We start from the raw sequence: 13,504 nt of genomic DNA, 5'->3' as shown, positions 1-13,504 counted from the left end.
AGCAAATTTTTTTTAATCGTTATACTTATCTTGTACCTGATTAACTTATACTACACATATGCAACTCTTTACGACAGTGAAACAAAAGTTGGCTTCTACGCGTAGTGCATGGTGTAATTACGGTCTGCCTGAATGCGCTCGTTTTCTGAATTCGCTGCTTCGAAAGGCTCAAGGCACCTTATACGGAACTTAGGATAGCCCATGCGGCTGGTTCATCTCATGCATAAAATTAACGGCTTCTACCACCCATCCAACAGGCAACAGAAGTGAATCGGGTAGTTCTATAGTAACACTGCCCGTCACATAAACCAGTCGATGTTTCCGAGTTTTGTGCTGTCAACTTGCAAGTTTGAAGCATCATATATCTTAATAGTAACGCGACGTGCTTCTGGTGTGATGATGGAACCACTAGATAATAATAAAGGTGCACACTGTTGTAACAAGTGTGAAATGCGACTTACTAAATAAGAACACCTGGCTCCCATTGCTGGTACCCTTTACGCACGCTCATGACTTGTTTTTGCATATGTTGATGTAGTAGTCTTTCTTCTTCTCTTTTTTTTTAGGTAGTGTGCTTGCTGTTTCAGGATCAGCTCTAGAATAGTTAGGGTAATGGTTATCATTCCTTTAACAATATGAATACTTAGCTTCTATGCGTGCGCCTTCTTGTCTAGTCTTACGTTTACGCGAGAGAAAAAAAAGCTGGCTGACAAGACCAAGTAGTCCACAAACGAATCATATCTGACTACCTAATTTATTAATTTCTTATGTTGGCCTGACTCTTCAAACATGAGAACGGCCCGCTGTGCGTTGAATCGTGCAACTCGGGACATGCAATAAAGTTTCGCATCTATCCTTCACGTGTTTCGTCCTGAACTCATGAAGCCGACTGAGAGAACACAGAGAGAGAGAAAGAAAAAAAGTGTAAAGTATATCGGCTGATCTTTGGACTTTAGTAAAGCAACAAGCCTCCTGGGCGGGTGAGGTCTCTGCTCGGTCGTGCACGCCCGATCGGATACCGTTGTAACAACAGCACACATCGCGTGTTAGGCCCAGCGAACCGAGCCCCCGGGGCCTGGCGTATACTCCAAGTATTTATTCGCGCTAGAAACCGCGACGTTTCCTGTATGCCCTACCCGATTCCGGGTGTCGGTCGAGATCGGCTCGTGGCTCCCCCAATCGGACACGGAACGACACCTCCGAGCACACTTCCACGTTCTTTACGGCGGGCAAGTAAAGAGAGGTGGCGGTGACAAACCGAAGAGAAAACCACCGGCCGCTCACACGGTCATCATATGAGACATGCGTACGCGGTATGCCCGATAGAGCACACACAGTTTATGGGTTATTTATGTACTATTTCAGTAGTATTCCCTCACACCTGGCGGTAGTATAGCGGTTATGGTACTTGGTCGCGGTATCGAATCTTGACAGAAACGGCAGCATTTTGATGAAGGCCAAACGCTGGAGGTCGGTGTACTCAGATTTAGGTCCAAGTTAAAGAATGCAAAGATAATAGAAATCTTCGGAGCCCTCCACTATGGGGTCTCTGATAATATTGTGGTTTTGGGACTAAAATCCAAGCAACTATTATACTATCTATCTATCTATCTATCTATCTATCTTTCTTTCTTTCTATCTATCTATCTGTCTTTCTGTCTTTCTATCTATCTATCTATCTATCTATTTATCTTTCTATCTATCTGTCTTTCTATCTATCTATCTGTCTATCTATCTATCTATCTGTCTTTCTATCTGTCTTTCTGTCTGTCTTTCTATCTGTCTTTCTGTCTGTCTTTCTGTCTGTCTTTCTATCTGTCTTTCCGTCTGTTTTTCTATCTGTCTTTCTGTCTATCTTTCTGTCTGTCTTTCTATCTGTCTTTCCGTCTGTCTGTCTTTCTATCTATCTATCTTTCCGTCGGTCTGTCTTTCCGACTGTCTGTCTGTCTGTCTTTCCGTCTGTCTTTCCGTCTTTCCGTCTGTCTTTCCGTCTGTCTGTCTGTCTTTCCGTCTGTCTTTCCGTCTGTCTTTCCGTCTTTCCGTCTGTCTTTCCGTCTTTCCGTCTGTCTTTCCGTCTTTCCGTCTGTCTTTCCGTCTGTTTTTCCGTCTTTCCGTCCGTCTTTCCGTCCGTCTTTCCGTCTGTCCGTCTTTCCTTCCGTCTTTCCGTCTGTCCGTCTTTCCGTCCGTCTTTCCGTCTGTCTGTCTTTCCGTCTGTCTTTCCTTCCGTCTGTCTTTCCTTCCGTCTGTCTTTCCGTCTGTCTTTCCTTCCGTCTGTCTTTCCGTCCGTCTGTCTTTCCGTCCGTCTGTCTTTCCGTCTGTCTTTCCGTCTGTCTGTCTTTCCGTCTGTCTTTCCGTCTGTCTGTCTGTCTGTCTGTCTGTCTGTCTGTCTGTCTGTCTTGTAATAATATAGTGTCTATGAAGTAAGGCTAACCAACCAAAACTTGAATCATTAGGCAAATGTATCAGACATCTCCTGATGAAACTTAAAGGGTTCTCTTCAGCTATCGCTGCGCCATCTACACCAGAACAAAATGGCGTAAATGTGCTTTCATGGTTTCAAATATTCCAGTGTTAACAATCGACCTTGTCATAGTTATATTCGCGTTGGCGTCAAAGCCCAAGTTTGCGGGCATGACTGGCGAAATGGCTTAACAGGCCCAGAGAAAGACAAAGAGACCGAAAGAAACAAGACAACATATATAATACGACTTCTCTCTCTTTCTTTAATTTCTAGAGCCTGTTCTTAAGCATAATAAATTTTTATTCCAAAATACACATGTAGGTTTGATTGATTTATCGATTGATTCAGTCAATATTTCACTGATTTATTGATTGATTGATTGATTACTATGTGGGATTTAACGTCCCAAAACCACCGTATGATTATGAGAGACGCCGTAGTGGAGGGCTCCGGAAATTTCAACCACCTGGAGTTCTTTAGCATGCGCCCAAATCTGAGCATACGGGTCTACATCATTTTCGTCTCCATCGAAAATGCAGGCGCTGCAGCCGGGATTCGATCCCGCAACCTGCGGGTCAGCAGCCGAATACCTTAGCCACTAGACCACCGCAGCGAGGTGACATGCAGGTTCGCTTCATGTATAAAGTAAAGTAATGAGTGATGGTGAGGTCCGCGAATCTATAGCGGTCAAAGTCTTGAGTTCGGTCAGGCTTGAATCCTGTTGCACGGAGGTGACGACGATGGCTTTATTGTAGGTCCATGCAAGTCCGCAATAAGTGTGACGCAGTTACATTCTAGATTGGGACGTGGCGAAATGGGCATGATGTACCATGTGGGCCTCGGTACATTTGCGCTCAAAGAAGGATCACAGATGGGGTAAGCGCAACCCCAGCATGAAGCCTCCGCAACGTAACCTCCCGTCGGCGGGTTAAACCACCAGGGAGGCCTGATCCACACGGAGGTATAAGAGCTCGTGTGGTACGTAGTAACATTTCTTTTTCCCGAAGCATCTTTCCTTGAGCATCCCCAGGAAAACGCGGTGGAGGGTGTGGTGCAACTGGTGGGCTGCCAAATAAGCTTTGACAAGGTGCGGCAAAGCAGCCCGTGGAATCCACTGATCACGTATCCTCACAGATGGGGAGACAGCATGATGGTGAATACTATTCGAGTGACGTAGACCGATACATCAGTTAATACAACATATACGTTGCATACAAACTAGCTACGCAGGTTTTTGTAAGATCTTCTAGAGACCCATTCTGCGATCACACAGCTGCAACCAAAATCAGGACTCAGTCCTGATTTTGGTCGCAGCTGTGTATTTGTGGTTTGTATTGGTTTTTGTAATCTTCATGTTCATGTGTTGACGCGTTTGTCTTAAGACGCAAATCATTTTATGTATAGGCGCTAATTTTCTAGCACCTATAAATTTTTGTGACAAACGAAACCGATAGGTCCTCACGGATATTCTGGGCGTTTTTAAACCTCCATTTTGCTGCTGAATACTGTCAATTTTTTACTCTACACGATCACTTGAAGCAACAAGGTTGAAGTTTAGACAAATCCTTATTTTTATTGACATTCCCATTCTAAAAAGAAACATTACTATAACAAATTTCGAGAGGGGTAATATGCGAGAATATTAAATTGGTTATATATTCATTATTATGATTATTATGATCGATCTACATTAATAAAATAATGTGGGCTAGCAACTGCCTTCAATAAAATTCAGCGAAAATTTAACTTGTGTTAAAAAATGGTTTTTCCCACCTGGCAAGAAGTTCGAGAGTCATTGTGCAGAAATACGGATTAGTTTTGTCCCTTTGATGTTGTTTATAACGTTCACGTAAAGTTGGATCCATGAGCGTTTGTACATTTCATCCACAGTGATACGCCGGGGATTGAGCCCGTAACTTCGAGTCAGGCAGAACAACGCCATACACAGTTATCAGGGCATACCCCGGTGAATAAAAGGGCATCACGCGCGCCTGTAAAAATAAAGATAGAAATGGGCGGAAAGAAAAATGTAATTAAACCCGTCGCGTCGCTCACAGAACCGAAGACGAACGCGGGCTTGCATTCTAATTTCCAATGCAGATTTGTGAGCCTGTCACCGAGGCAGAGCTTGACCTTATGGAAATGAAAGATCACAGGGCTCAGTTATAGGAAGGTCCAGTCGCCAGCACCTATACTCCGCAGTATACTGAGGGACAACTGCTAAAGTTCGGGCACCCCGAACAAACCAACACACACACAAACAAAGAAGAGCAAGACTTTTTTTTTTGTTGTTGTTGTATAGTGCATGTTGAAAGGTGGTTCACGTAAGCATTCCCGCCGAGATATTTACCATAAAGTTACCTTAAAACGATATTCGACAGCAACAATAAAACGATACATACCACTCTTGATTGCGCGGATGTGGATACTACAAAATATTTCGCTATAGAATATGCAACGCAGCTGGCTGTTTAGACACGGTAAAAACAAGTACCCCAAAAGTGTTCAGTTCCTTAATGTTCTGTTCCAGCTGGCCTGCGGCTGTGGAAAAGTGGACATTTAAAACCCCTCGACTATATTACACTCAACAAGACTTGCAGCGCAAAGATGGAGAGAGATATGATTACCCTAAATTCAGAATGAACGAGTAAACAAAAAAACAGCAGCAAACTGTACCAGAGGAAATAACATGGCAGTGAAAAACGTAGACGTTTAAAACCCCTCAGCTATACTACACTCAACAAGACTTGCAAGCGCAAATATGGAAAAAAAGATAATGATTGCCCTAAATCAAGAATGAACGAGTAAAAAAAAACATGCAGCAAACTGTAACAGAGAAAATAACATGGCAATGAACACTTCATTCGCAGTTCACTTTGCAACATGGAAAATTCACACGGCCGAATTTCTGTTTAGCAAGGCGCGCTGCCAAGTTATCCAGGCAGCTTCTCTCGCACGATCGAGGACATCTCGCGTTCCAGCTCTGTTCGTTGTTAGTGCTCAACGTGTCCCGTAAACCAATCCAAATTTAGCGCGCGTCAGCAGCTCTCGCGGTCGCTCTCTTCTTCCCACGCCATTGTCACGCGGATGCTTGCTTTTCTCGCAGCTGCATCGACTCGAAAGGAACTTCGGCCCTTGACGCGTTGAGATTGATATGTGCGAGTCGTAAATACTTCCACCTGACAGGCGGCTTCCCCCTCTGCCTCCTTTTTTTACATTTGTTCCGAAGGCGTCTATTAAGGCTAAAGATGGCAGCCGATGTCGTACCTGCGATCTCGCTCGTTCTTTTGACCGCTTTATTTCTTATGCAGGGAGAAGCAGCACAGAAGTCTCGTTCACCAGCGTGCGATATGAATCGTGTCCTGCAGGACTGTCGGTATGTTCAAAGGTGGGCCTACGCTTTTGGAAAGGACATTATTCAATCAAACTTCGGCTGAGCCATCGGCACCACTATAACGGGTAGCTGAATTAAGGAAGCTCAGAACTTGCCACCGACACCACTATTCTAGAGTGCATAAGCTAGGCACTAAAATAGAAAAGAGCCTCCGAACGAGACCTTTATTTTACCGAGATGCACAAACACACACAAACACACACACACACGCACACACTCGATGACTTCAGCGGGAGTCCTCGTCCGTGCATTTAACGTAAAGAACCCGCACTTCGTCAGGTCTTTGCACTTTTTCTAGAGACACTGAATTTCACAATCGACACTCGAAGAGGAAAAATGAGAGAGGGCACTATAACGAAAAGCCACGTACAAACGAACAAGAACCAACGACCGGCGGAGAGACGGAAAAAGGCGTCGTTGCGGTGTGTGGGTCAGTCCGCTCAATGTCAAGGTGTCCATTACAAGGAAGAAGAAGGAAGCGAGAGGGGGCCAGACCAGGAAGAAAGCCTGACCGGAGCAACGGAGAGCACGTAACTGAAGGAGAGCACCGGGGCGGATTACGCGTTGCGAATGATAATAGTACGCAACAGGCTATACTGCTGCTGCACGCGCCTGTAAGAGGAAAACCGCTGAGCCCTGCGTTGACTTACGGCACGCGTGCCTTGTCTATACGCCACGTGCCCCCTCTGGTGTACCCGTCCATCTTCCACTCGTATCAAGAAGATAACAGAACATCCGTGCATTCACTCAGACCTTGCAGTGGGAACATTGGGCTGGAATATGACGGAAGCAACATGCTAGGAGTCTGCAGCGCGGCGCTGTCACTTGTATTCGCCGACAGCCTTCCAGCTGACAATGGAAATGTTTGAAGCCCTCAGAATTAAGAAGGCAGGAAAAAACTGCGTCAGTGAACCGTCAATCGCTCTCCATGATAAAAAAAAATAACATTTTAGATTATTGTCACTAACGTTGTTAGAGCAAGATTCCTCCTGTGACCTGTCTAAACAGCAGTGTTCTTTTTAGTTTTTTTTTAATTTGTTTAGTTTTCTCGCTTTGCAAGAGCATGTGCCACTAATTGTAAATGTTTGATGTTTCTGCATTCAATTTCTCAGTTGATAAAGTCAGCGCTAATCTTTTGTCCTTCCTTTACTCTGTCCTCGTTTTTTTCACGCTGTTTATGTCGACCAGCTATGAGCCTTCGTTTCGCTGCGGACATGGAAATGTTTAAGTGTACATCGAAAGTTTTCTTACTCTCACACGGTGTAGAAGTAATGTGATTCATACACGGTGCTATCGTATGACAATGACTTACACCCACTAAGTGTACATCGAAAGTTTTCTTACTCTCATCATGGTGTAGAAGTAATGTGATTCGTACACGGCGCTATCGTATGACAATGATTTACACCCACTAATCACACTTTTAACCACGATTGATGTTGCAAATATTTCCATTTGTTTCTTAATCGTCATCGTCATCGTCGTCATCAGCCTATTTTATGCCAACTTCAAGAAAAATGCCTCTCTTAACAATCTATAATACTCGCGGACAACATTTCTCGACACTGAAGGGAAAGCTACAGAGGCGGAGCTTCTGCACATTTAGCACTAAGCGAGGTAGTCCCTTTTGGCCCGCGTCTCGTAACGCTGTGTAAAGTGACGGGGACGCACCATCAGCGTTTCATGTAGACGCAGACGCCGCTTAGCGTTTGAGTTGCACGTAAAAAGACGGGACTTTTTCACACGTTCAAAAACACGAAGTCACAACAGATAAATTAAAATAAATACGAATATCTCACAGGTGTGAGCTACGTCCTGTCTCAAATAGCTCCACCGAAAACAAAAAGGACGAACATTTATATTTCACGTTGAAAATATGGGTGCTATATACTTTGTAACTGCCTTCACTGGCGGTAGGATACACGTGATTTGGCTCCGTAGATTTCCCTTCAGTGCCAAGAAAAGTTTTCACCGAGTATACTACGTGAAGTAGTCCGGTATGTCATGCGTTCCGTACCGCTGTAGAAAGTGACGGCTGCGCGCGACCAGCGTTTTCATATCGACGTAGACGCCGCTTGGTAATCGAGGTATACATGTAAAGGGCACGGCTTTCGCACGGGTTGAAAAACGTGAAGTGACAACGAACAAACTGAATCAAATAAAAATAAATTGCTGGCGTGAGTGGGGTCCTTTGTCAGAGAGCTACATGCAAAAAAAACTCCCAAGCATTTCCCCGATGGTGAACATGGTTAAGTGCGAATTCACGGGGTGATGTGTGTTTAGAAAAAGTGGTTAACGATTTAGAGTACTAGATACCCTACTATGGGGAGGAGTAAAGTTAACATCCGTTGGCGACGCTGATATCGGTGTCAGTAACGCGCCTTATATCCAGATGGTAGCGTTGCCTCCGGGACATCCATCGCACGACCCGCTCTCGACGGGAGACTGAGAGAGAAGGCGGGCGCGCAGCTGCAGCGAGCGAGGAGAGCAGAGGAGCGAGCGAAGAGGGAGGGGGACTATCAGCGTCGCGTCCGTGGCTTATTCGGTAGAGCGTCGCGCTGCGGCCCGCCAAGTCCTCTTTCTTTTAAAGATAGAGAGAAGACTGCGGACGCCGCCGATGGCGGTGGATAGTTCTTCGATCATCGCCCACATGATTCTACTGCAATGCAATTCTCCGAATCTTCAAGAAGGCTACGTCCGCCATGTCTCTCTTGTTGTAGCGACTGCCTCACCATGTTATATACTCGCTATACAGCTGAAACCCTCACAAACTTTTGTTATCAGGTGGCAGCATCTGCAGTGATGCTGCTGGTGCGTGCATGACTTTTCTCAGCTAGTGCTCGATGGTGAAGCGGGTCATGTGACTGGCATTGAAAAACGTCAATATAACTCAGGCGTTATGCGTGGCACTGTACTCCATGGGGCTAAAAATAATCGGCAATTTTTATTAAAATTCAGGCCACACCTATGTAGAGTGGTGACTTTTTTTGTCGGAATTTGAAGAAAAATGGCGGCTTTTGGCGACATTTCAGCCGTCGTTTGGCGAATTTTACTGGAAAGTCAGTGGAAACCCTGGCAGCAGTGTTTTTCGTGTCGCTTGAGCGAGATTTTTTATCCTTGTATAACATTTCTTTTACTCCTGCATGTTCAAGATAATTAGGTGCAATGTCCTTCGGACAGTGGCACTTCCAAAAAAAAAAAGAAATACGTGCAATGAACGAGTACAAAAAAAGAAGAAAAAAAAACGCCAGGCCTGTCCGAGAAGTACAGCACAGCCAAAGTGAAAGCTGCATGGAAGAGCAGCATTTCTAGAACCCGTTTCTAACTTTCTTGGAGGTAGCAATACAAATACGCATTCAAGGTGGCCATTACGCCATAAATTGATGTGGTGGCTGATGATGATAAATAATTACGCTGAGCCCTTTATCATGGGTTGGAAGCATTCAACGACCTATATACCGTTACGCAGTTCGTATTGTGTTGCACAATTCGCGTTGTGTGATGCCTGGTTGTCATTTTACTCCTCTACCACGCTATATAATAGATGTCAAGACATGGTTCCTTTTCGACCTAATGCTTGTATAGGGTATTCTTGCGAAGAAATTACGAGCACCATCATGGCTCTGTGACTAATGAGGCCACTCTAAAACTTTTTGTCATTTGTATAAGGAGCTCTACACAATCCAACCATTTGGTAGCATCTTCAAGAAGTCTTTGTTCTTCAACAAAACGGGTCATGCTTTCTTTTAAATATTGACGCGCCGAACGCACGTCTACGTCACCGTCTCGTGTGGCCATTCTGCACTTTCATATGCTGTGGAGTGTAATCAATATTACAGATAAAACGACGATCCGCCATCGCTTTCAACATAAACATACCGAATGTCGAGGGGTTTAAGTAGAATCTTTTTGATGGTAAGCTGCAGTACGTCCCTAAAAACATGGTGTCCCAGCAGTCAAGAAATGTTTTTTTTTCCTCGGTCTCTTGCCATTATTTAGACAAGCAATGTTTGTATTGTGAATAGAGTTTGCTCTTTCGTTTGTTTGTTGCTTGTCGAGTTCCAATATAAAGAAATACAATGGCTCTCTGGTAAAAACTGGGCTGCTGCGGACAGGGCCCAGATTAGAGCCTCGTTCGTTCCTGGATAAATTTTTTTTGTACTTCCATGTTTTCCTTTCATTTCGCGCGAAAGCGGTTATGGTCACCGGTGGTAGATAGCTAAGATACGGTGCCGTTGTTGTGATCTCATGACAGCTTTCTCCGCGAAAAAGCGGCCCGATCTATCCGACCCTCAGTTTGCATTTACAGCTTGAGAAATGTATACACTTCATATACATAGTATAGGTTGAAAAGCAACAGTATTCTATTAAAAGCAGCACGGCGTGCGTCTCGCGAAAATGTTTGACTGCTTAAAACAGGACGAGCGCATGTTGACAATCGTTATACATAGAACGCAAGGATGAGGTTACGGAACCCCGCAAGGAGTATATAACGGAACGGCTCGAAACTGCAGTGAAAAACGGAAGATGATAAAAAAAAAAACCCTAAAGAAATATGAGCTCGACACCTGCGGAATGAGAGCAGCGTGTGCAAATACGGAATGAGAGAAAGAGCGATGGTCCGCTGATGTGACGGGACCGATTGGTTTCGGAGAAGCTGCGCGGCAAAGGCGTTTTATTTTTACGCTCGCCATCCGGGAGACGAGTGGGACCGGCCTCCTGTCACCCGCAATCAGAGGTGGGCAAACACGCCGTCGACTTGAGTCGCTGCCCCACGGGCGCGACTCAAAAAGCGGCCGAAGCCAGCGGCTGACCCCGATTCAACTGGCCGCCCGTTAAAGCGCGCTTCTTCCTAGCAGCATCCGAACAACGTGGTCCAAAGCAAGCGTCCAAATGCAACAGCTGCCGACAACAAAGAGTGGCAAACGACTTCCTATGTACCTTCACCGCACAAATGCGGCGCAGCAACTAAGAAGGCCAGCGCACTGTTGTCGGAAGATGGTCGGGCTGAATTTACGACGCTGTTCGGCGTGTTCTTTTGTGTCCACTGGCACAGACACATGCTGCAGCCAAGATTGTTGCTAACGCTACAAATCCCCAGGCAGTCTCAACGCTTTTTTTATAAGTCCGCAAATTGTACACGGTTGGCTCTGGCTTTCAGGGCGCTGCACACTTCTGTCGAGGCTCAGTCGGCGTTTCCCTCCTCCCGATAAATATTGGGCCGCGTCGTACTCGGAGGAGGAGAGCTAATTCGCGCACTTCGGGCAAGGCGTGATGAATCGCGCCCGGCGTGCCGGACGTGGCGACTTTTCGACGGAGGCGTCCGTGTTTATTTCCGCACCGCACGCTTCCGCGGAATAAAACGCTGTCGGTTTGGGTCAAACGGAAGCGACCCACAGGCCGCGCTGGTCTTCGGTCCAATCATGTGGGTGATTCCTGCACATCGGCATTCGCGGCCCTCTTGCCCCCCCCCCCCCCTCTCTCTCTCTCTCTCTCTCTCTCTCTCTCTCTCAGTGCGGCCGGAACTGGCAAAGCACAGCCACTTGCTGAATACCACCTTGATTTGACATCAAAGGGCCGAGCGCGCGCATGCTTCGCAAGGCAACGCGTTAAGCGATTGACGGCGAGTCACTTGCACCGATGAGGCGGGATGTGTTATTCAAACAACGTCAGGAGTTTATCTCGGGAGCGTTAAGGTGACAGCTGTGTCGATAATAATTAAAATCTAGATTGATACCAATAAAATCAATTACTTTCAACGCATAAAATGATGCGCAAGAACTTTTACAGGCAAAGGAAAATGAACTCGTCCGTAACTTCGCCCAATCTAATTTTGAAAAAGAGAATGAATAATGAACATTGCGTGATATCATCATACATAATTATATTTCAGTTAATTTTGAGTTTTTCCTAATTTATATTGCCAATATTGTTATTCTATCAATGATGTATCTACTAGCTCGGCTACTATAGCTTTCGTGCCGCTTGTATTCAGGCTCCTCAAAATTGATAAATGTGTGGAAGTTTGTTCGTATACGCGGTGCAGTAAGACACGAAATATATATGTATACTGGAGAGAGAGAGAAAAAAATGAGAGGGAGTGGAAGAGATCAATGGGGTGTGCAGAAATAAAGAAATGAACGCTTCGGAATATCGTAGCAGTGATTAGGGGTAGTATAATTACGAGTACTGGAACAGAAAATAAGCTCACACTTTTTTCCCCACTCTGGAATTCCCTGCAGCTATGGACCTGGAAGAAGGCAAGGTAGGGGGCACGTGGCTGGGCATGAACATCAACGGCAAGGTGGCATCCCTGCTGAACATCATCCAGCCCCTCGATGAAATCACCGGCGACGAGAAACTGCCCAGAGGTAAAATACGACCCGAGGTATACGTTTAGTGGAACATTCTGTACACTGACCCTGCACTATTTAGATTAGACAAAGAAGGAAGAAAGGGTAAGAACAACAGCAGAGAAAGCAGGGGAGGTTAACCAGGCACATGCCCGATTTGCTAACCTACGCTGGGGGGAAGGGGGAGTCTAAAGACGAGAGAGAGAGAGAGTCAGTCAATGGGCTGACGCGTATGCAGCGGTGGCGCCACACAAAAGTTCAAGGCGTTCACATATGCCTGTAGTCCTCAAAAAGCGCAAGATGGCCTTGACTGACTTTTCAGCCGACGAAGGACGAAGACGGTGCTCCACCAGCATCTGCACAGAGAGTGACCGATCGTCCAATTGTCGCAATGCGTCAGAAGCCAAGGAAAGTATAGAAGATGTCTGTTTTATTTAAGATAGAAGTGTGAAGGAAGTGAAGTGAAGGAAAGGATAACTTGCCAGTGGCAACCGAGCCTGCGACCTTCGAATTACGCGTCTGATTTTCAAGTTTGTATCGTAATCAATACAAATAACCTTTCTTATACTTTCCTTGGCTTACATGAGATAGTTTTATTTACTCTTGTGCTTAACAAGAAAAAAAAAACTGTCCTTGAAGTTTCTTTTCTTTCATTCATTCATAGAGTCACAAAGCTACTTAAGAAATATTAACGGCGAAAAAAAGAGACGAAAATCGCATGGATATACAAGAAAGAATGAAAACGCATGCTCATTAGTTGTTTTATTTTGCTATTTAAAAATTATTTTGCTGTCACGCAAACATTTTATGAATGGCTGTACGAACGCTTCAGCTGTGTAAAAGTACTGAGCCGCAGGTTAATTAGAAGGAACGTGACAGTTATCCGGTGGCTCTAATTATAACGCTAACCTTTGCAGGCCATCTCGCGGTGCGGTACCTGGAAGGTGGTCAGGACGGCATGAGCTACCTGCGCGACCTTCGGCGGAAGGCCAGCGACTACGACCGGTTCCTCCTCGTCACGTTGGACGTCAGGTTTGTGCTGCAGCGCGCGACTCTCGCCAGCAAGCTCCAACGTAGGTGACGATTCGCTTCCTTGACGCGACAAAGTTTACATTCACCCACGGCTCTCCGCAGAGCTGTCGGAAGGCGGTTAAGTTCAACATGACCGCTGGTGATTTAGCACTCAAGAACCGAAACGCTCCGTTGCTCTTGTTTCGATTTTCTTTTTAGTAGTTCACACTTGTAGGAACGTATGAAGTAAGAAGCTTAGAAGTGTGGCGGTTTGGGCTAGTTGGT

At 45.5% G+C, this 13,504-nt stretch overlaps 1 protein-coding gene across 1 annotated transcript in view; it reads left to right on the top strand.

Annotated features, from left to right (window-relative positions):
* LOC119186692 (transport and Golgi organization protein 2 homolog) overlaps positions 1 to 13,504 on the top strand; it is a 44,516-nt gene that overhangs the window by 18,476 nt on the left and 12,536 nt on the right. Inside the window, exons 2-3 of the mRNA XM_037435164.2 lie at positions 12,098 to 12,226; positions 13,126 to 13,240. Coding sequence (XP_037291061.1) covers positions 12,098 to 12,226; positions 13,126 to 13,240 — 244 coding nt within the window. The remainder of the gene's footprint in view (positions 1 to 12,097; positions 12,227 to 13,125; positions 13,241 to 13,504) is intronic.

Source organism: Rhipicephalus microplus, chromosome 1 (genome assembly GCF_043290135.1).
Source record: "Rhipicephalus microplus isolate Deutch F79 chromosome 1, USDA_Rmic, whole genome shotgun sequence".
Classification (NCBI taxonomy): Eukaryota; Metazoa; Arthropoda; class Arachnida; order Ixodida; family Ixodidae; genus Rhipicephalus; species Rhipicephalus microplus.
This window is presented reverse-complemented; position numbering and strand designations above follow the sequence as displayed.